The sequence below is a fragment of the Oncorhynchus mykiss genome, chromosome 23 (assembly GCF_057628025.1).
Source record: "Oncorhynchus mykiss isolate SJ-2025 chromosome 23, ASM5762802v1, whole genome shotgun sequence".
Taxonomy (NCBI): Eukaryota; Metazoa; Chordata; class Actinopteri; order Salmoniformes; family Salmonidae; genus Oncorhynchus; species Oncorhynchus mykiss.
The window spans coordinates 8,082,304-8,102,150 of NC_143044.1; the positions used below are offsets into that span (position 1 = coordinate 8,082,304).

Consider the following 19,847-nt stretch of genomic DNA (forward strand, 5'->3'; position numbering starts at 1 on the left):
CTCTATAACCATGGTTATCCAGGTTTCCCTTTGGTGTACTTTTATCATGCTTCCTCTCGGTCTTACTTTTTCTCTCATAATGGATAAGGACTGTCAAGGGGACATTGCCTTATGGCCAATGCTTTGATTTTCAAAAATATGTCATCTTCAAGACACTTCACTTGTTTGTATTTGCAAAAATAGCTCACTGCAGCAATTGGATCTCAGTCTGTAGACCCATTTCAAGAACTACCCCTTTCTGCGACTATGTTTTCATCTAGGTCCTGAGTGGCTTAGTTGGTAAGAGGTTGGTGCTGGCAGGGCTAAGATGTTTGAAATGCCAAGATGCTACAAATGTATGCACTCATTGTACCAAACCCCCCACAGCTGATGTCCACGGCCCCGCAAAAATCTAACTAGAGTAATAAAAAAAATCCACATACAAATCTGCCCGTTTAAAGTAGAGATCTCAGTTTTGCATGGGCTGCGTCTCAATTCACCGCCTCCGCCTATGTCGGCCTGCCCCATCTGCGGTGGAAGGTGGCAGAGCTACAGCAGTGTTTGTCAGACCATGAGACGTCCAGAAAATTGGCCATGAAAACATCTGTGGTGTCCGAACGGTTGTTTTGCTCTACGACGCCGACAAGACTCGACTGAATGTAGCCTGGTACCAGTTTGAAAAATGAATGGCAGTATGGAGGTAGTTTAGTGCATATAAAAAAGGGGTTAAATATGTGTAAAACTTTCTTATATTGCTCAGATATAGGAGAGAGACTTAAAAACAAACGACCTTTAGATATTTTTTTGTTGACCATCTATTTTTCCATGTATGAATCTGTTATTCAATGCGTTTCTATGGGCTAATAGCAGTAAAGCCTGATTCAATGTTCCATCAAATAATGTTTTAACACACACACCTAAAGGGCTCCTAAAATTCTAAATCAAATAGCTAAATGAATTCCCCCCCCCCCCCCCCGTGTCTTCTAAGTGGCATATACTGTACATAACAAAATCAGTCTCACAAGCTCAGACAAAACAAGGGGGTAAATTGCTAGCTCACTTGTTGAATAAGGGCATGAGTACATGCAATCAGTGTTTGAACTAGCTGCTGAATCTGGATGCATTTGAATACCTGAGAAGTTTAAAGTAGATCATGTGAAATGTGTGTTGAAGTACAAAAGTTGCCTTTGGCGTAGAACCACCAGGTAAGCAAAACGCTCACTCTTTCAACTAATGCTTGACAAATAGAGAGAGAATAAAATAGTTCACAAATAAATAAGCTGATCATAAAACAAAGGAATAAAATGAGGTGTGCGAACAGACCTGCAGCTTGTGGCAGATTGTTGGGTTTCCCAGCAGTATTCAATTATGGCAGAACTGCCAAAATTCCTTGCTCCAGCCAAACGCTACGCCACGCCCACAGACGTTAGTTTCTTCTCCGCAATTAGTCTGAACCTCCCAGAAGCCAATGGCTTGGGCCACAGCCAAGACACACGTGGGTACAGCGGCATTTTGAAGATTCGTCTTTGATCCTCTGATTAGTTAGACATGATCTAAATCAGAGATGACCCCTCATTTTGACATCAACACAAACAACTTCAGCGATGGCAGTCTCAGACTGAAGTATGTAGCGAACAGAGCAGTGTATGAATTCAGGCAAGAATTATACATCCCTTAAAAATAGCCCTGGCTGGCAGTCACTGCCTTGCAGCGACAACACGGTTGTCACATCGGCAGTAATAGTCCTCTAGAGACCAGAGCATCAGGCATTGAGACGGCACCGTCAATTCATTCACTAACTAACTGAAGGTGTTTGAGCAGCAGGTAGCCCTGTGGATCAATGAACGAGGGAAAAAAAACCTAAGGCGCACATTCAAACACTGTCTCTCATTTACTGAGAGGGATTGGATTGTTAATATCACAGGTAGTGGAAACCATGATGTCACTAAAATTCACTGAAAAGGGTCGGACTTTGGCACTAAAAATGAGGCGTCTACAAGTTTATTTATTCAGTTGAACAAAAAGTATAAACTGTTACATTTGAAATGTAATTCAAATCTTAACTGCAAATCAAGTGTATCCAGACATAAGCACCTAGTTGTTCATTTCTTACAACCAACATGATAGTATTGACAGCAATGTTTAACATGTGATGCCCAACTTCCAAATAAAAGTATTCTTCACCTCTAGGGCGATTAAGTCCTAGACCACTGTTATACTACCCACAAGCAAGAATACAAGGCCCTCTCTCGGCCGTCATTCGGCAAATCGGATCATTACTCTGTACTCCTGCTTCCTGTTTACATCAGAAGCTCAAACAGGAAGCACCAGTGACCCGCTCAGGTGAGAAATGGTCACCAGAATCAGAGATGTTGCTACAGGACTGCTTTCTAAGCGCTGATTGGAATATGTTTCGAGACTCCGCCGATAACTTTGACGAACTAACCACCTGCCACCGACATCATTAGGAAATTAATCGGCGGCGTTGTCCCCACAGTGAAGGTCCGCTGCTTCCCCAATCAAAAGCCCTGGATTAACACGGAGGTTGGCGCTAATGGACAGGGCTACTGCACACAGAGCTATCGCAGACAACCCTGAGGCTACGGATGAGGACAAGAACAAGAAGTCCGGCTATGACGTCCGCAGAGTCATTAAAACAAACAAAAGGACAATATAGGAGGTGAAATCATACTACACAGGCTCCAATGCCTGCTGCATGTGGCAGGGGCTACAGTCCATTACAGATAACAAAGGAAGACCAAGCTGCCCAATGATGCTTCTCTACCAGACAAATGCTCTAAGGCTTCATGCCACAATGAGTACCAACCACCCTGTAGCACTCACATCTGTAATCATGAAGTGCTTTGAGAGGCTGGTTATGGCACCAACTCAATCATTCCAGTTTCTTCAAGTTCCTCGGTGTCCAAATCACTAAGGACTTAAAATGGTCCACACACACGCACAGTCGTGAAGGTGCGACAGCGCCTCTTCCCCCTCAGGAGGTCGAAAAGGTTTTGCATGGGTCCCAAAAAGATAAACAGCTGTACCACAGAGTATCTTGACAGGCGACATGACAGCTTGGTATGGCAATAGCACTGCCATCGATAGCATGGCGCTATAGAGGGTGGTGCGGACAGCCCGGTACATCACTGGGTCCGAGCTCCCTGCCATCCAGGACCTCTATATCAGCCGGTGTGAAAGGAAGGCACGGAACAGCTAAAGACTCCAGCAACCCAAGCCACAGAGTGTTCTCTCCGCATCTGCACGGCAAGCAGTACTGGTGCATCAAGTCTGACACCAACAGGCTCCTGAACAGCTTGTATCCCCATGCTATAAGACAGCTAAATACATAACTAAATAGCTAACAAAATGGCTACAGAAACAATAACCCTTATTTTCGCACACTCACAGGACCCTAAACACTTCAACACACAAACACTCACTTCATCATTTGCTCACACACACAACATGCACATACATTTATACTGACTCTACACACACACACACACACACACACACACACACAATCATCATATGCGCTGCTGCAACTCTTTTTTATCATATCCTGACGCCTAGTCACCTTACCTATACATGTCCACTTTATCACTCCAGTATCCCTGCACATTGTAAATATGGAACAGACTGACTCTGTACATAGTACGCTTGCTTCATGTTCTTCTTAACGCTTGTGTGTTTATGTTCTACCTTGTTATTTTTAGTATTACATTGTTATTAATTACTGCATCAATTGGTTTAGAGCTTTGCAAAAAAGGCATTTCACTGTACTTGTGCATGTGACATTGAGTACGGTTAAATGCACACTAATGCTATTTTTGTGGATAGTAAGATAAATATAATAGTTTGATAAAAATGTTTACATGCTTTGCAAGAAAAACAATTGGTCTGTCATGTAGCATGCTGTTCAGTATGTGTTGACAGTCCTTTCTACCGCTCCATTTTTGAAAGATCTAACGTTAGCCATCGAGAACTACAAAAGTTTTGCTACTTTTCTCAATATTGTTGCCCTGAATTTAGCCGGCGCTATCGACAGATCAAGTAGAAAAAGTAATGGGATACTTTCTGCACACATTCCACGGTCAGTGTGAACCGAAGTGACAAACTAGATGTAGCTACAAAGTTAAATGGTTCCAGTATGCCGTGAAGCGTTCATCCATGTACAGTTGAAGTCGGAAGTTTACATACACCTTGGCCAAACATTTAAACTCAGTTTTTCACAATTCCTGACATTAAATCCTAATAAAAATTCCCTGTTTTAGGTCAGTTAGGATCACCACTTTATTTTAAGAATGTGAAATGTCAGAATAATAGTAGAGTGATTTATTTCAGCTTTTATTTATTTCATCACATTCCCAGTGGGTCAGAAGGTTACATACACTCAATTAGTAGTTGGTAGCATTGCCTTTAAATGGTTTAACTTGGGTCAAACATTTCATGTAGCCTTCCACAAGCTTCCAGTCCAAAGCTTCCAAAGTCAAGCTATTGGAGTGGCCATCACAAAGCCCTGACCTCAATCCAAAGAACATTTGTTCTTTTTCACAATAAGTAGGGTGAATTTTGGCCCATTCCTCCTGACAGAGCTAGTGTAACTGAGTCAGGTTTGTAGGCCTCCTTGCTCGCACGCACTTTTTCAGTTCTGCCCACAAATGTTCTATCGGATTGAGGTCAGGGCTTTGTGATGGCCACTCCAATAGCTTGACTTTGTTGTCCTTAAGCCATTTTGCCACCATTTTGGAAGTATGCTTGGTGTCATTGTCCATTTGGAAGACCCATTTGCGACCAAGCTTTAACTTCCTGACGGATGTCTTGAGATTTTGCTTCAATATATCCACATAAATCCCCTCCTCATGATGCTATCTATTTTGTGAAGTGCACCAGTCCCTCCTGCAGCAAAGCACCCCCGCAACATGAGATGTTCCCATCCCCGTGCTACACGGTTGGGATGGTGTTCTTAGGCTTGCAAGCCTCCCCCTTTTTCCTCCAAACATAATGATGGTCATTATGACCAAACAGTTATATTGTTGATTCATCAGACCAGAGGACATTTCTCCAAAAAGTACAATCTTTGTCTCCATGTGCAGTTGCAAACCGTAGTCTGGCTTTTTTATGGCGGTTTCGGAGCAGTGGCTTCTTCCTTGCTGAGCGGTCTTTCAGGTTGTGGATATAGGACTCGTTTTACTGTGGATATAGATACTTTTGTACCTGTTTCCTCCAGCATCATCACAAGGTCCTTTGCTGTTGTTCTGGAATTGATTTGCACTTTTCGCACCAACTCTAGGAGACAGAATGCGTCTCCTTCCTAAGCGGTATGACGGCTGCGTGGTCCCATAGTGTTTATACTTGCATACTGTTTGTACAGATGAACGTGGTACCTTAAGGCATTTGGAAATTGCACCCAAGGATGAACCAGACTTGTGGAGGTCTACAGTTTTTTTCTGAGGTCTTGGGTGATTTCTTTTGATTTTCCCATGATGTCAAGCAAAGAGGCACTGAGTTTGTAGGCAGGCCTTGAAATACATCCACAGGTACACCTCCAATTGACTCAAATGATGTCATTTAGCCTATCAGAAGCTTCTAAAGCCATGACATCATTTTCTGGAATTTTCCAAGCTGATTAAAGGCACAGTCAACTACAGTGCCTTGCGAAAGTATTCGGCCCCCTTGAACTTTGCGACCTTTTGCCACATTTCAGGCTTCAAACATAAAGATATAAAACTGTATTTTTTTGTGAAGAATCAACAACAAGTGGGACACAATCATGAAGTGGAAGGACATTTATTGGATATTTCAAACTTTTTTAACAAATCAAAAACTGAAAAATTGGGCGTGCAAAATTATTCAGCCCCTTTACTTTCAGTGCAGCAAACTCTCTCCAGAAGTTCAGCGAGGATCTCTGAATGATCCAATGTTGACCTAAATGACTAATGATGATAAATACAATCCACCTGTGTGTAATCAAGTCTCCGTATAAATGCACCTGCACTGTGATAGTCTCAGAGGTCCGTTAAAAGCGCAGAGAGCATCATGAAGAACAAGGAACACACCAGGCAGGTCCGAGATACTGTTGTGAAGAAGTTTAAGGCCGGATTTGGATACAAAAAGATTTCCCAAGCTTTAAACATCCCAAGGAGCACTGTGCAAGCGATATTGAAATGGAAGGAGTATCAGACCACTGCAAATCTACCAAGACCTGGCCGTCCCTCTAAACTTTCAGCTCATACAAGGAGAAGACTGATCAGAGATGCAGCCAAGAGGCCCATGATCACTCTGGATGAACTGCAGAGATCTACAGCTGAGGTGGGAGACGCTGTCCATAGGACAACAATCAGTCGTATATTGCACAAATCTGGCCTTTATGGAAGAGTGGCAAGAAGAAAGCCATTTCTTAAAGATATCCATAAAAAGTGTCATTTAAAGTTTGCCACAAGCCACCTGGGATACACACCAAACATGTGGAAGAAGGTGCTCTGGTCAGATGAAACCAAAATTTAACTTTTTGGCAACAATGCAAAACGTTATGTTTGGCGTAAAAGCAACACAGCTCATCAACCTGAACACACCATCCCCACTGTCAAACATGGTCGTGGCAGCATCATGGTTTGGGCCTGCTTTTCTTCAGCAGGGACAGGTAAGATGGTTAAAATTGATGGGAAGATGGATGGAGCCAAATACAGGACCATTCTGGAAGAAAACCTGATGGAGTCTGCAAAAGACCTGAGACTGGGATGGAGATTTGTCTTCCAACAAGACAATGATCCAAAACAGAAAGCAAAATCTACAATGGAATGGTTCAAAAATAAACATATCCAGGTGTAAGAATGGCCAAGTCAAAGTCCAGACCTGAATCCAATCGAGAATCTTTGGAAAGAACTGAAAACTTCTGTTCACAAATGCTCTCCATCCAACCTCACTGAGCTCGAGCTGTTTTGCAAGGAGGAATGGGAAAAAAATTCAGTCTCTTGATGTGCAAAACTGATAGACATACCCCAAGCGACTTACAGCTGTAATCGCAGCAAAAGGTGGCGCTACAAAGTATTAACTTAAGGGGGCTAAATAATTTTGCACGCCCAATTTTTCAGTTTTTGATTTGTTAAAAAAGTTTGAAATATCCAATAAATGTCGTTCCACTTCATGATTGTGTCCCACTTGTTGTTGATTCTTCACAAAAAATACAGTTTTATATCTTTATGTTTGAAGCCTGAAATGTGGCAAAAGGTCGCAAAGTTCAAGGGGGCCGAATACTTTCGCAAGGCACTGTAAGTGTATGTAAACTTCTGACCTACTGGAATTGTGATAGTGAATAAGTGAAATAATCTGTCTGTAAACAATTGTTGGAAAAATGACTTGTGTCATGCACAAAGTGGATGTCCTAACCAACTTGTAAAATCTATAGTTTGTAAACAAGAAATTTGTGGAGTGGTTGAAAAACAAGTTTTAATGACTCCAACCTAAGTGTATGTAAACTTCCGAGTCTAGCTACATTGAGAAGTTTCTAATTTTGTCAGAAAGTTCAAGCGTACTGTTAGTTAGCTAGCAAATGTTGGCTCGCTAGCTAAAGTCATGTGTATGATCTATGTAGTAATATTATTAGAATCAGAAATCCATTTGCATTGCTAGTTATAGCCTAATGTTAGCTAGCTACCTATATTTTTATCTGGACACTTTCTGTTTTTGATATTGCTACTATGCAAGTAACCACTTCACTGTACCATTTACACCTTTATCCTATGCATGTGACAAATATTTTATTTGATATAGCGTGTATTTACCACATGGCCTCACATGTGAATCCTTAAAGAGATGGGTTTAAGAGGGTGTGAACGATGCTGAATGGGTGTAGACAAATAAGAGCTCTCCAGTAGGTGTACCAACACATTCAAGGGCCATTTTCTCAAAAGTGGGGTTACAAGTTGATCAACTTTCAAAGCAAAATTACTTTCCCATTGTTTCTCAACTACAGTGTATGATACTGTCTATTTTTATGTAAAAAAGACAATTTCAAATTCTGCTACATAAGACCAAATTGAGCCGGTCGGTCACATATGAAGTTTGTATGTGATTACTACTTCTACTACACATACTTTTCAGTTGTTTACGAATTCACTAAACTCACATTAAAGGAGGGAGGCTCACTGGGCTGGTGCTAGCACATGCTCTGATCAAATACACAGCTGGAACGCTGATCAAGGTGTATGCATCTCCTAATAATTTGAAAGATTGCTGAGAAAACCAGGTGTTTTAATCAGCGTATGCTTACTCGATTTTGACCTTACACGACTATTCCATAATCTGCCTACTGCCATAATCTATTTAATATTGATATATTAGTGTGCATGTAAACATACTCAGTAAAACTTCAAATATTTGTTGGTTATGGAAGTGATGCCCAGAGGAGCCTCGTCCTTCTTAATCCGTGTTGAACTTCGTAATGGCATTGTTCAAAACAATTGGCACGTAGCGAAAACATTTTCTTTTAATCAAGTCTTAGGGAGTGAAATTACGGGAGAAAAAAATAATCAAATGGATTTTACACTTGAGGAAAAACATTTAAATTGAAGAGACTTAGTCATAGCACAACACTTTGGTTTCGATTGATTTCTTTAATCATACTGACTTCAAGTCCTTTGTTTGCTGATGTATTGATTACCCAGTAGGCTCTGAACTCCGTAGCTCTTGATCTCAACCAGAAAATCTCATCCAGAGGTGGGAACAGAGAGAGGGGTGCTTCGAGTTTTGCTGACATCATTGCTATCAATAGCAGTTCCAGACTAAGAAAGTCTCGGAAAGTATTCAGAATCCTTCCCCTTTTCCACATTTTGTTACGTTACAGCCTTACTCTAAAATGGATCGAATAAATGTTTACCTCAATCTAAACAAAATACCACAATGACAAAGCAAAAACAGTTTAAAAATGAGGATAAATGTGCAAAAATGTATAAAGAAAAATACCTTATTTACCTAAGTATTCAGACCCTTTGCTATGAGACTTGAAATTGAGCTCAGGTGCATCCTGTTTCCATTGATCATCCTTGAGATGTTTCTACAACTTGGAGTCCACCTTTGGTAAATTCAATTCATTGGACATGATTTGGAAAGGCACACACCTGTCTATATAAAAGGTCCCACAGTTGACAGTGCATGTCAGAGCAAAAACCAAGCCATGAGGTCGAAGGAATTGTCCGTAGAGCTCCGGGACAGGATTGAGTCGAGAAACAGATCTGGGTAACAAACATTTCTGCAGCCTTAAATGTCCCCAAGAACATTGTGGCCTCCATCATTCTTAAATGGAAGAAGTCTGGAACAACCAACTCTTCCTAGAGCTGGCCACCCAGCCAACCTGAGCAATCAGGGGAGAAGGGCCTTTGTCAGGGAGGTGACCAAGAACCCGATGGTCACTGACTGAGCTCTCGAGTTCCTCTGTGGAGATGGGAGAACCTTCCAAAAGGACAACCATCTCTGCAGCACTCCACCAATCAGGCCTTTATGGTAGAGTGGCCAGACGGAAGCCACCCCTCAGTAAAAGGCACAGGACAGCCCACTTGGAGTTTGCCAAAAGGTACCTAAAGGTCTCTCAGTCCATGAGAATTCACTGGTCTGATGAAACCAAGATTGAACTCTTTGGCCTGAATGCCAAGCGTCACGTCTGGAGGAAACATGGCACCATCCCTACGGTGAAGCATGGTGGTGGTAGCATCATGCTGTGGGGATGTTTTTCAGCGGCATGGACTGGGACACTAGTCAGGATCAAGGGAAAGATAAGTTATTTTTTATTGAACCTTTATTTAACTACGCAAGTCGGTTAAGAACAAATTATTATTTACAATGACCTATCCCGGCCAAACCCTCACGATGCTGGGCCAATTGTGCGCCGCCCTATGGGACTCCCAATCACGGCCAGTTGTGATACAGCCTGGAATCAAATCGGGGTCTATAGTGACGCCTCTAGCACTGAGATTCAGTGCCTTAGACCTTTGTGCAATTCGATAGCCCAAGATTAACGGAGCAAAGTACAGAGAGATCCTTGATGAAAACCTGCTGCAGAGCGCTCAGAACCTCAGACTGGGGAGAAGGTTCACCTTCCAACAGGACAACGACCCTAAGCACACAGCCAAGACAACGCAGGAGTGGCTTCGGGACAAGTCTCTGAATGTCCTAGAGTGGCCCAGCCAAAGCCCGGACTTGAACCCGATCGAACTTCTCTGGAGAGACCTGAAAATAGCTGTTCAGTGAAACTCCCCATCCAACCTGACAGAGCTTAAGAGGATCTACAGAGAAATATGGGAGAAACTCCCCAAATACAGGTCTGCCAACCTTGTAGCGTCATACCCAAGAAGACTTGAGGCTGTAATCACTGCCAAAGGTGCGTCATCAAAGTACTGAGTAAAGGGTCTGAATAATTATGTAAATGTTTATTTTGAATATATTTGCAAATTTGTTGCTTTTTTATTATGGGGTATTGTGTGTAGAATGATCCGAGAAAAATGTTTTTTTAAATCAATTTTAGAGTAAGGCTGTAATGTAACAAAATGTGGAAAAAGTCTAGATGTCTGAATACTTTCTGAATGCACTGTATTGTACACACATGGGCAATCAATGCTATGATGTACAACACTCAAACACACACACAAGCTGTGATAAAGTGGGCAGGCAAACCTCAGCTTTAAAAAAAAAAAAAAAAAAATCCTCTTTCGATTCTCTTTGATTTTCTCTTTGCCTCATCCTCTCGGACGCCAGGGTCAGACAAAACATGTGAAGAGCTCCGCAGCCTTTTTTAAAAATCACCCAGGCGACCGCTCTCTCCCCATTTCTCCCCTCTCCCACATCCAAGAGTGTCACTACGGAGTGCAAAACACATTCAAGCTCCAACAATGCCACTGTGACAAGTGGAATACGTTTTATATACAAGCCTCAATCATTTCCACTAAACGATCAGAGCTGTACTTACATCTGCAAACTTGTGGTTTCTGAAATGGGACTTATTGCACTTCAACAGCTGCACGGCCAAATTGCAATCTTGCCGATAGCGCTCCTGTCAGGGAGAAGAATCAACAAGGCCATTTCTCAAACAACACTCACACTTTATCCGCAGAACGGTGTGTTTGATCTGCTCAATGTCGTATTCTTGTCACACACTGTGGTCCTACATTATACACAACTTAATATCTGGTATGTGATAACTCAGAGGGACAGTGAGATAACACCCACGTTCAACTCCTCCAGCTTGTCGATGGTGTTCTTGGCGTCCAGGAGTTTGTTGGTGAGCTCCACTATCTCCTGGTCCATTGTCTTCTTGTCCCTCTCCACTTTACGGAGCTGCAGAAAGAGAATAGGGAGGGGAGAATAATGTTAGCCGTGCTAACATGCTAGCGGTGCACTAGCTGCTGGACTCTCTGTCTGAGTAAGTACACCAGAGGCGGCTGGTGGGAGGAGCTATAGGAGGACGGGCTCATTGTAATGGAATAAATGGAATGGTATCAAAACAGACCAAACGCATGGGAACCACACGCTTGACTCGGTTCGATTTGATTCCATTCCGGCCATTACAATGACGACGTCCTTTTATGGCTCCACCCACCGGCCTCCTCTGAAGTACACAAGGAGTGATTTCCTCATTGATTAAAGTTAAAGCATGTCTCCTCCTTCATCCTCTCCGCTAGCTGACACAGCAGCACAGAGATGGAGGCTGCTGCTTTTGTTCTCCACTCAGCTCAGCAGTGTGGTTCGAGAACAAAAAACACACAGGCGCAGGACGTGTCCTATATAAACAGATCGATAGCACATTATGAAGTAACACAGTGTGAACTCAAATGACTCTGGGTCTGAGTCTGTGCCGAGTCCCCCTAATATGTAGTTACTCCCTCTCCTACTCACCCATGCAATATGTTAGGGGAAAAACGACTGATAACTTCAAGAAAACACCTGGGAAGGTGACATGTCAATTGTATTTTTTAGAGGGCTAGTGAATCGCTTCAGTTATCATACAGTTAGGTGAGTGATTGGTAGATTTCGCAAGGGCCATGACAGGCAACAATTGATCAAATACTCTGTAGCTTCAAATCAGGATTTAAGGGATTCTCTAATATAAAAAGATGTCTCTGATTTCAGAGGTACCACAGGAAAAGCCTGTGGTCCTGAGTAGCTGTAGTGACTATCCTTTAAGTAAGATTTAGCCTACAAATTGTGCTTGGTACAGTAGGGACCTCACACTATATGTGCAATACACCTGTCAAGTTGAGTTAACAACAGAAGATTTCCCCATTTCAAATTGGAAGAACAAACCGCCGGTTTTCTCTGGGCTTCTGAACATTCTCTCGCAGCAAATGATCCCCAAACCCGAGCTGGAGAACTTCCAAACCAATTAAGAGTGCGGATCCAGATTCTGTGACCCGTGCACGTGTAGTGCGTTTGTGCTTGTAAGCGAGAGCAGGTCCAGATTGTACAAGAATTTGGAATACATTAATATTCACCGCAGGTTCATTAGAGCCTCCAGCGAGCCCACTGCGAGTGGCTTGGACCTGCACCGACACCCTGTAAACCCACCAGCCGAGCGCCACCCTGATAAGGCTTGCTGTTCTGTTCGGGGGGCACTACCTGCAGCTTATATCTGACATATTGTACATTTACTGGATGTTAACTGAAGCCGGCAAGGAGCTCTGTCCGGTTGTTTCAGATCCAAATCCTCACCAAGGGACAGGGTATAGTCACTAACATTAAATCACACCTGCTTGAAGAGAGGATAGAGAATCAGTGAGAAAGGGAGTTACTGTGAGACATTTACACAGAATGAGACCCAGACTGTAGCTCCTGCTCCATTGCTTGCCATGTCAAAAATGAACCAATTATCTGTACGGTATATTCTCAACTGGAGAGTCTGAGGAGAAAAATAAATAAATAAAAGCACACAGAAAGAAGCCAGTCAGCGCCTCATTGTGATGCAGAGACGCAGCTCAACTGGGCAAAGACACGGCCATAAAACACCTTAGTGATCTCTACTACAGCACTTGTGCAGCAGCGCATAACAAGCCTACGGTAACTCAAAAAGGGGATATATAGAGAGGTGGGGGACTTGAGACTAGAAAAGTAAAGTTTCAACCACTAGGCACACCTAGAGAAACACATTATTTCCCCCCAACCTCAACCCCCATAGCAGCGCTACAGAAAGGATGATCTACTGCGGGACATCTAGAGCAGTTTGCAAGGACAAGACAGGAGGATGGAGAGACTTCTTATTCAGAAACAACAAGCAGAGCAGTAATGAAAATGACAACAGTAATAAATGATCGGAGGGGGGTGATGGGGGAGGTAGTCGGGAGAGAAAAATAATGATAACGCAACTGCGTAGACCCAGGTTTGACTGATTGCAGCCTGATGATGAGACAGCCCGTCATGAATCGGCAGCATGAGGAGAGAGAGGAAGAGAATGAGAGAAAGACAGAAAAAAAAACAAGACAGACTGCTGGTGAGAACGAAGACAACAAGACAGAACATTTTGGTCTCTTCTTTTACACGAGATCGCCAGTGCTTCATCGCCTAATAAGGTTTCTGATTGCAAACTCCTCTACCGCAACACGTCAAAATTTGTTGAAATAAGGCATGCAATTTAGGGCCTCAACTGTTCGACAGTGGTCCGTTCACAAGCCTATTCCCAAACACACTATCAATAGACCTCTAAAAAGAACTGCGAAATATCATCAATTCAGGCTCCACACAAAAATAATGCAATCCCCAAGGATGAGGAAGGAGGATTTTAAAGCTGTGTACTAGGGGTGACCGAGAGTACTCGATTCAAGGTTTCTAATCTGTTTACTTATAATTGAATAGAAGTACTCAATTTCGACCTACTCTGCTCGTTAAATTTATAAGCACTGGCAAAACGTCTAACTAAGTTGTGTTTATTGTCTGGAGTATGTCAATCGCTTTGAAAATAATGTGTTGAGTTGTGTATCAGAACAACCAGTAATTGGAACAATTACCGCAAACTTTTCCCCTTCAACCCCGTTTCACGCCGAGATGCGAGTATTCAAAATGATTTTAAGCCTGCAATAAAAAACAGACATTCTTTCAATTGTCCATCCCCTGGCTAAAGGCCACCTTTGACCGAGTGAGTGTGGGGACAGAGCATGTTTTGGGCAGAGTAATCCTCTGGCCGGTGAAAAGAGATTACCTCACATCAGGGCCAGTCCCTCCCCCCCACACGTCCCATCCACAAAGCTCTGACCAGCCCATTCATCCTCTATCATCCATTTTGCTAAATTTACCTCTTCTACACTGACAGCAGGGCTGGACTAAAATCATACAGTAAAATATTGGTAGATAATACAACAGTAAATAGGCCTATGTGGTGTGAATCCATTCTGGGAGGGCTAGCCTCTGGTTAACGGCCAGTCAAGGGAAACTGCTTGTAGTTGTACTCAGATCACATGCCATGCAGAGAGTTGGCAGTTTCACAGCAACATAGTTGGTCTTTCCCTAGTAACACAGTGCAGCTTGACTTTGATTGTCACACAGCTATCAGAGGGGACAGCGGACCATATGACAGTCACCAGCAAAGGATCACAGCTACAGTGCCTTGCGAAAGTATTCGGCCCCCTTGAACTTTGCGACCATTTGCCACATTTCAGGCTTCAAACATAAAGATATAAAACTGTATTTTTTTGTGAAGAATCAACAACAAGTGGGACACAATCATGAAGTGGAACGACATTTATTGGATATTTCAAACTTTTTTAACAAATCAAAAACTGAAAAATTGGACGTGCAAAATTATTCAGCCCCCTTAAGTTAATACTTTGTAGCGCCACCTTTTGCTGCGATTACAGCTGTAAGTCGCTTGGGGTATGTCTCTATCAGTTTTGCACATCGAGAGACTGAACATTTTTCCCATTCCTCCTTGCAAAACAGCTCGAGCTCAGTGAGGTTGGATGGAGAGCATTTGTGAACAGCAGTTTTCAGTTCTTTCCACAGATTCTCGATTGGATTCAGGTCTGGACTTTGACTTGGCCATTCTAACACCTGGATATGTTTATTTTTGAACCATTCCATTGTAGATTTTGCTTTATGTTTTGGATCATTGTCTTGTTGGAAGAAAAATCTCCGTCCCAGTCTCAGGTCTTTTACAGACTCCATCAGGTTTTCTTCCAGAATGGTCCTGTATTTGGCTCCATCCATCGTCCCATCAATTTTAACCATCTTCCCTGTCCCTGCTGAAGAAAAGCAGGCCCAAACCATGATGCTGCCACCACCATGTTTGACAGTGGGGATGGTGTGTTCAGCTGTGTTGCTTTTACGCCAAACATAACGTTTTGCATTGTTGCCAAAAAGTTCAATTTTGGTTTCATCTGACCAGAGCACCTTCTTCCACATGTTTGGTGTGTCTCCCAGGTGGCTTGTGGCAAACTTTAAAACAACACTTTTTATGGATATCTTTAAGAAATGGCTTTCTTCTTGCCACTCTTCCATAAAGGCCAGATTTGTGCAATTTACGACTGATTGTTGTCCTATGGACAGAGTCTCCCACCTCAGCTGTAGATCTCTGCAGTTCATCCAGAGTGATCATGGGCCTCATGGCTGCATCTCTGATCAGTCATCTCCTTGTATGAGCTGAAAGTTTAGAGGGACGGCCAGGTCTTGGTAGATTTGCAGTGGTCTGATACTCCTTCCATTTCAATATTATCGCTTGCACAGTGCTCCTTGGGATGTTTAAAGCTTGGGAAATCTTTTTGTATCCAAATCCGGCTTTAAACTTCTTCACAACAGTATCTCGGACCTGCCTGGTGTGTTCCTTGTTCTTCATGATGCTCTCTGCGCTTTTAACGGACCTCTGAGACTATCACAGTGCAGGTGCATTTATACGGAGACTTGATTACACATAGGTGGATTGTATTTATCATCATTAGTCATTTAGGTCAACATTGGATCGTTCAGAGATCCTCACTGAACTTCTGGAGAGAGTTTGCTGCACTGAAAGTAAAGGGGCTGAATAATTTTACACGCCCAATTTTTCAGTTTTGGATTTGTTAAAAAAGTTTGAAATATCCAATAAATGTCATTCCACTTCATGATTGTGTCCCACTTGTTGTTGATTCTTCACAAAAAAATACAGTTTTATATCTTTATGTTTGAAGACTGAAATGTGGCAAAAGGTCGCAAAGTTCAAGGGGGCCGAATACTTTCGCAAGGCACTGTACATAGGTATTCAGACCCTTCCGTCATAAAGGCCTGATTGGTGGAGTGCTGCAGAGGTGATTGTCCTTCTGGAAGGTTCTCCCATCTCCACAGAGGAACCATCGGGTTCTTGGTCACCTCCCTGACAAAGACCCTTCTCCCCGATTGCTCAGTTTGGCCAGCTCTAGGAAGAGTCTTGGTGGTTCCAAACTTCTCCCATGTAAGAATGATGGAGGCCACCGTGTTCTTGGGGACCTTCCATCCTGCAGAAATGTTTTGGTACCCTTCCCCAGATCTGTGCCTCGACACAATCCAGTCTCAGAGCTCTACGGACAATTCCTTCCACCTTATGGCTTGGTTTTTGCTCAGACATTTACTGTCAACTGTGGGACCTTATAGACAGATGTGTGCCTTTCCAAATCATGTCCAAACAATTGAATTTACCACAAGTGTACTCCAAGTTGTAGAAACATCTCAAGGATGATCAATGGAAACAGGATGCGCCTGAGCTGAATTTCGAGTCTCATAGCAAAGGGTCTGAATACTTACGCTTAATTTATTTATTTTTTCTTCAAAAATTTCAAAAAAAACCTTCCACTTTTCACACTACTGTGTGTAGACTGATGAGTAAAAAATCTATATTTTATCCATTGTAGAATAAGGTTGTAACGTAACAAAATGTGGGAAAAATCATGATTCAGGCACAGAAAAAAAGTTGATCTATATAGTGCAAATGAATTGGCGAAGTCAGTGAAGTTCAATCTGCTACGTCTCCGCATGGCAGTCCTGGAGGAATTGCGCGGCTGCGCACAAGCCGAAGCTTAGAGGGAACAACATTAAGGCTTTCCATAACAAGCTTTTAGTTCTTTCATCACATTCCCAGTGGGTCAGAAGTTTACATACACTCAATTATTATTTGGTAGCATTGCCTTTTAATTGTTTAATTTGGGTCAAACGTTTCAGGTAGCCTTCCACAATAAGTTGGGTGAATTTTGGCCCATTCCTCCTGACAGAGCTGGTGTAACCGAGTCAGGTTTGTAGGCCTCCTTGCTCGCACACACCTTTTCACTTCTTCCCACACATTTTCTATGGGATTGAGGTCAGGGCTTTGTGATGGCCACTCCAATACCTTGACTTTGTTGTCCTTAAGCCATTTTGCCACAACTTTGGAAGTGTGCTTGGGGTCATTGTCCATTAGGAAGACCCATTTGCGACCAAGCTATAGCTGATGTCTTGAGATGTTGCTTCAATATATCCACATACTTTTCCTACCTCATGATGCCATCTATTTTGTGAAGTGCACCAGTCCCTCCTGCAGGAAAGCATCCCCACAACATGATGCTGCCATGGTGTTTATACTTGCACTCTATTGTTTGTACAGATGAATGTGGTACCTTCAGGCATTTGGAAATTGCTCCCAAGGATAAACCAGACTTGTGGAGGTCTTGGCTGATTTATTTTGATTTTCCCATGATGTCAAGCAAAGAGGCACTGTGTTTGAAGGTAGGCTTTGAAATACATCCACATGTACACCTCCAATTGACTCAAATTATGTAAATTAGCCTATCGGAAGCTTCTAAAGCCATGATATCATTTTCTGGAATTTTCCAAGCTGTTTGAAGGAACAGTCAACTTAGGGTATGTAAACTTCTGACCCAATGGAATTGTGATACAGTGAATTATAGGTGAAATAATCTGTCTGTAAACAATTGTTGGAAAAAGGACATGTGTCATGCACAAAGTAGATGTCCTAACCGACTTGCCAAAACTATAGTTTGTTAACAAGAAATTTGTGAAGTGGTTGAAAAACGAGTTTGAATGACTCCAACCTAAGTGTATGTAAACTTCCGACTTCAACTGTGTCAGTCTGTGCTAGGGGGCACGTTTTCTTTGACAATGTGATTGGAAAGAATGGATATAAAGTATGCACACAAATACCACCCACCCACACACACACAAATACTCTCCCCCCACCCCTCCCAATTAACATTGTTAGTATTATTCTTGACCTGTTGATTTTTTATTTTCGATTGTTAATGACTAGTTCTATTGTAACATTGTGCTTTGGCAATACGTATCAGTATGTTATCCCAATAAAGCACATTTCAATTGAATTGAGAGGCTAATCAAACAACCATCAGACATTTGGGGACAGCAGCGCACATCTAACATCGACACAGACTTTATGTCCTGATATTTAATACATGATTGATGTTAGTGGAGAAACAATGATGATGTGAATACATGATTGTTATGTATGGTTGGCGAGTCATATTGTGAATCTCCCGATAAACCTATAACAAGCATCATACATAGTTAACCATGTTTTGAAAGGGACACTCTGGGATATGCCATTGTGGGAATATGTACAACTGTCCCTCTCTTTGCACATAAATTCCATAGTTTGGAGCGTGCGCGCACAGGTTTTCCCTGGTGTGCTGCCACGGGGAATAGCAGAGTTGTGGACCTTCCCATTTCCCAAGGGGTCTGGCAGAGACATGCGTGATAGAATGATTTGGCAATTAAGTCAATTCCCTCCGTGCTAATCCCTTGCAGCACTATGTACCACAGAATCTTCCAAAAACAAATCCTGCAACATAAATGGCTGACAGGTGTGGGATAATGGCATGAGAGTGCACTTTAGAAGATACACACACACAGCTGTATGGGAAAGACTCTTCCCCAATACAGAATAGATCCACTGACCTGGTATACTGGGAAACTGAGTGACATAGAAACCTGCAATTGGAAGTTGCAGTGTTTGCAATTCCATAATACGTTTGACCAGGGTAAGGTCAAAAGGAAAATTAATATTTTGAGAAATGGAGTGAATGTTAATTTGAGATTAAATAATTAAAAGGACAATCAACAGTTTAAACAATTACAAAGCCATTTCCCTGCCCCTGTTCGGGACAAAGCTGAGGGATGGGGCTGGAGAAATGTACCCACTCAAATTCATAGACCGAGCTATGGATGGAAGGACTGACCATCCATGATATCAAAAATATAGTTTAACCATGTTTTTCAGACCAAACGGTTTGTTTACAAACATTGGAGTAATGCAAACATATATTTGGGGTTCTGATGTGGTAGGACAGTTGAACTAAGCTAATGCTGCATTTCTAAGTCATATTCTTAAAGAATCAATGGATACATATCATTAATTCCTATGTGCATAAATGGATGTAGAGACTACATATCACTCATTCAAACATTTAAAAAAAATGTATGTAGCAACTGCAGATGTAACTTTATGGTACAAGTTGTGCGTCAAGGTTTCCTTTCAAAAGTAGTCACCAGAAGTACATGCAATGTGGTATTGACCAATGAGAACCTATATATAAACAGGTCAGAGGACAGTTGAAAAGAGGTGAAAGGTTACCAGGGCATGAAGCTTCTCCTCCAGGTCTTGGTTGGCCCGCTGGGAGGCAGTGTAGCTGTTCTGCAGTCTGTGGAGAAGAGCAGAAAACAGAATGTGTCTCAGTTAATAGTGTGCAGTGCCTACAGATAGAAAGGTTAAATCGGAAAATCCACAGATGGTATGCTGCTGACTGATATGAGCCCACTGGTACGGAACGTAGCACTGCGGTACTCTTCAAACACTTCAACTTTATAAAAAATAAATATAAAAAAAATAAAAAGTATGCAATCAACTCCCATCATAGTTCAGATGATGCGTTGTCTCC

The 19,847-nt window shown here is 42.3% G+C and overlaps 1 protein-coding gene across 4 annotated transcripts in view; it reads right to left on the minus strand.

Moving 5' to 3' along the window:
* The window catches only part of LOC110502357 (tight junction-associated protein 1), a 135,079-nt gene that overhangs the window by 6,260 nt on the left and 108,972 nt on the right, over positions 1-19,847 (minus strand). For all 4 annotated transcript variants that reach the window (XM_021580316.3, XM_090216686.1, XM_036959651.2 and 1 more), the window contains 3 exons: positions 19,544-19,610; positions 11,203-11,310; positions 10,943-11,026 (listed from right to left, as the gene is read on the minus strand). In XM_021580316.3, the coding sequence (XP_021435991.2) occupies positions 10,943-11,026; positions 11,203-11,310; positions 19,544-19,610 (259 nt within the window). The remainder of the gene's footprint in view (positions 1-10,942; positions 11,027-11,202; positions 11,311-19,543; positions 19,611-19,847) is intronic.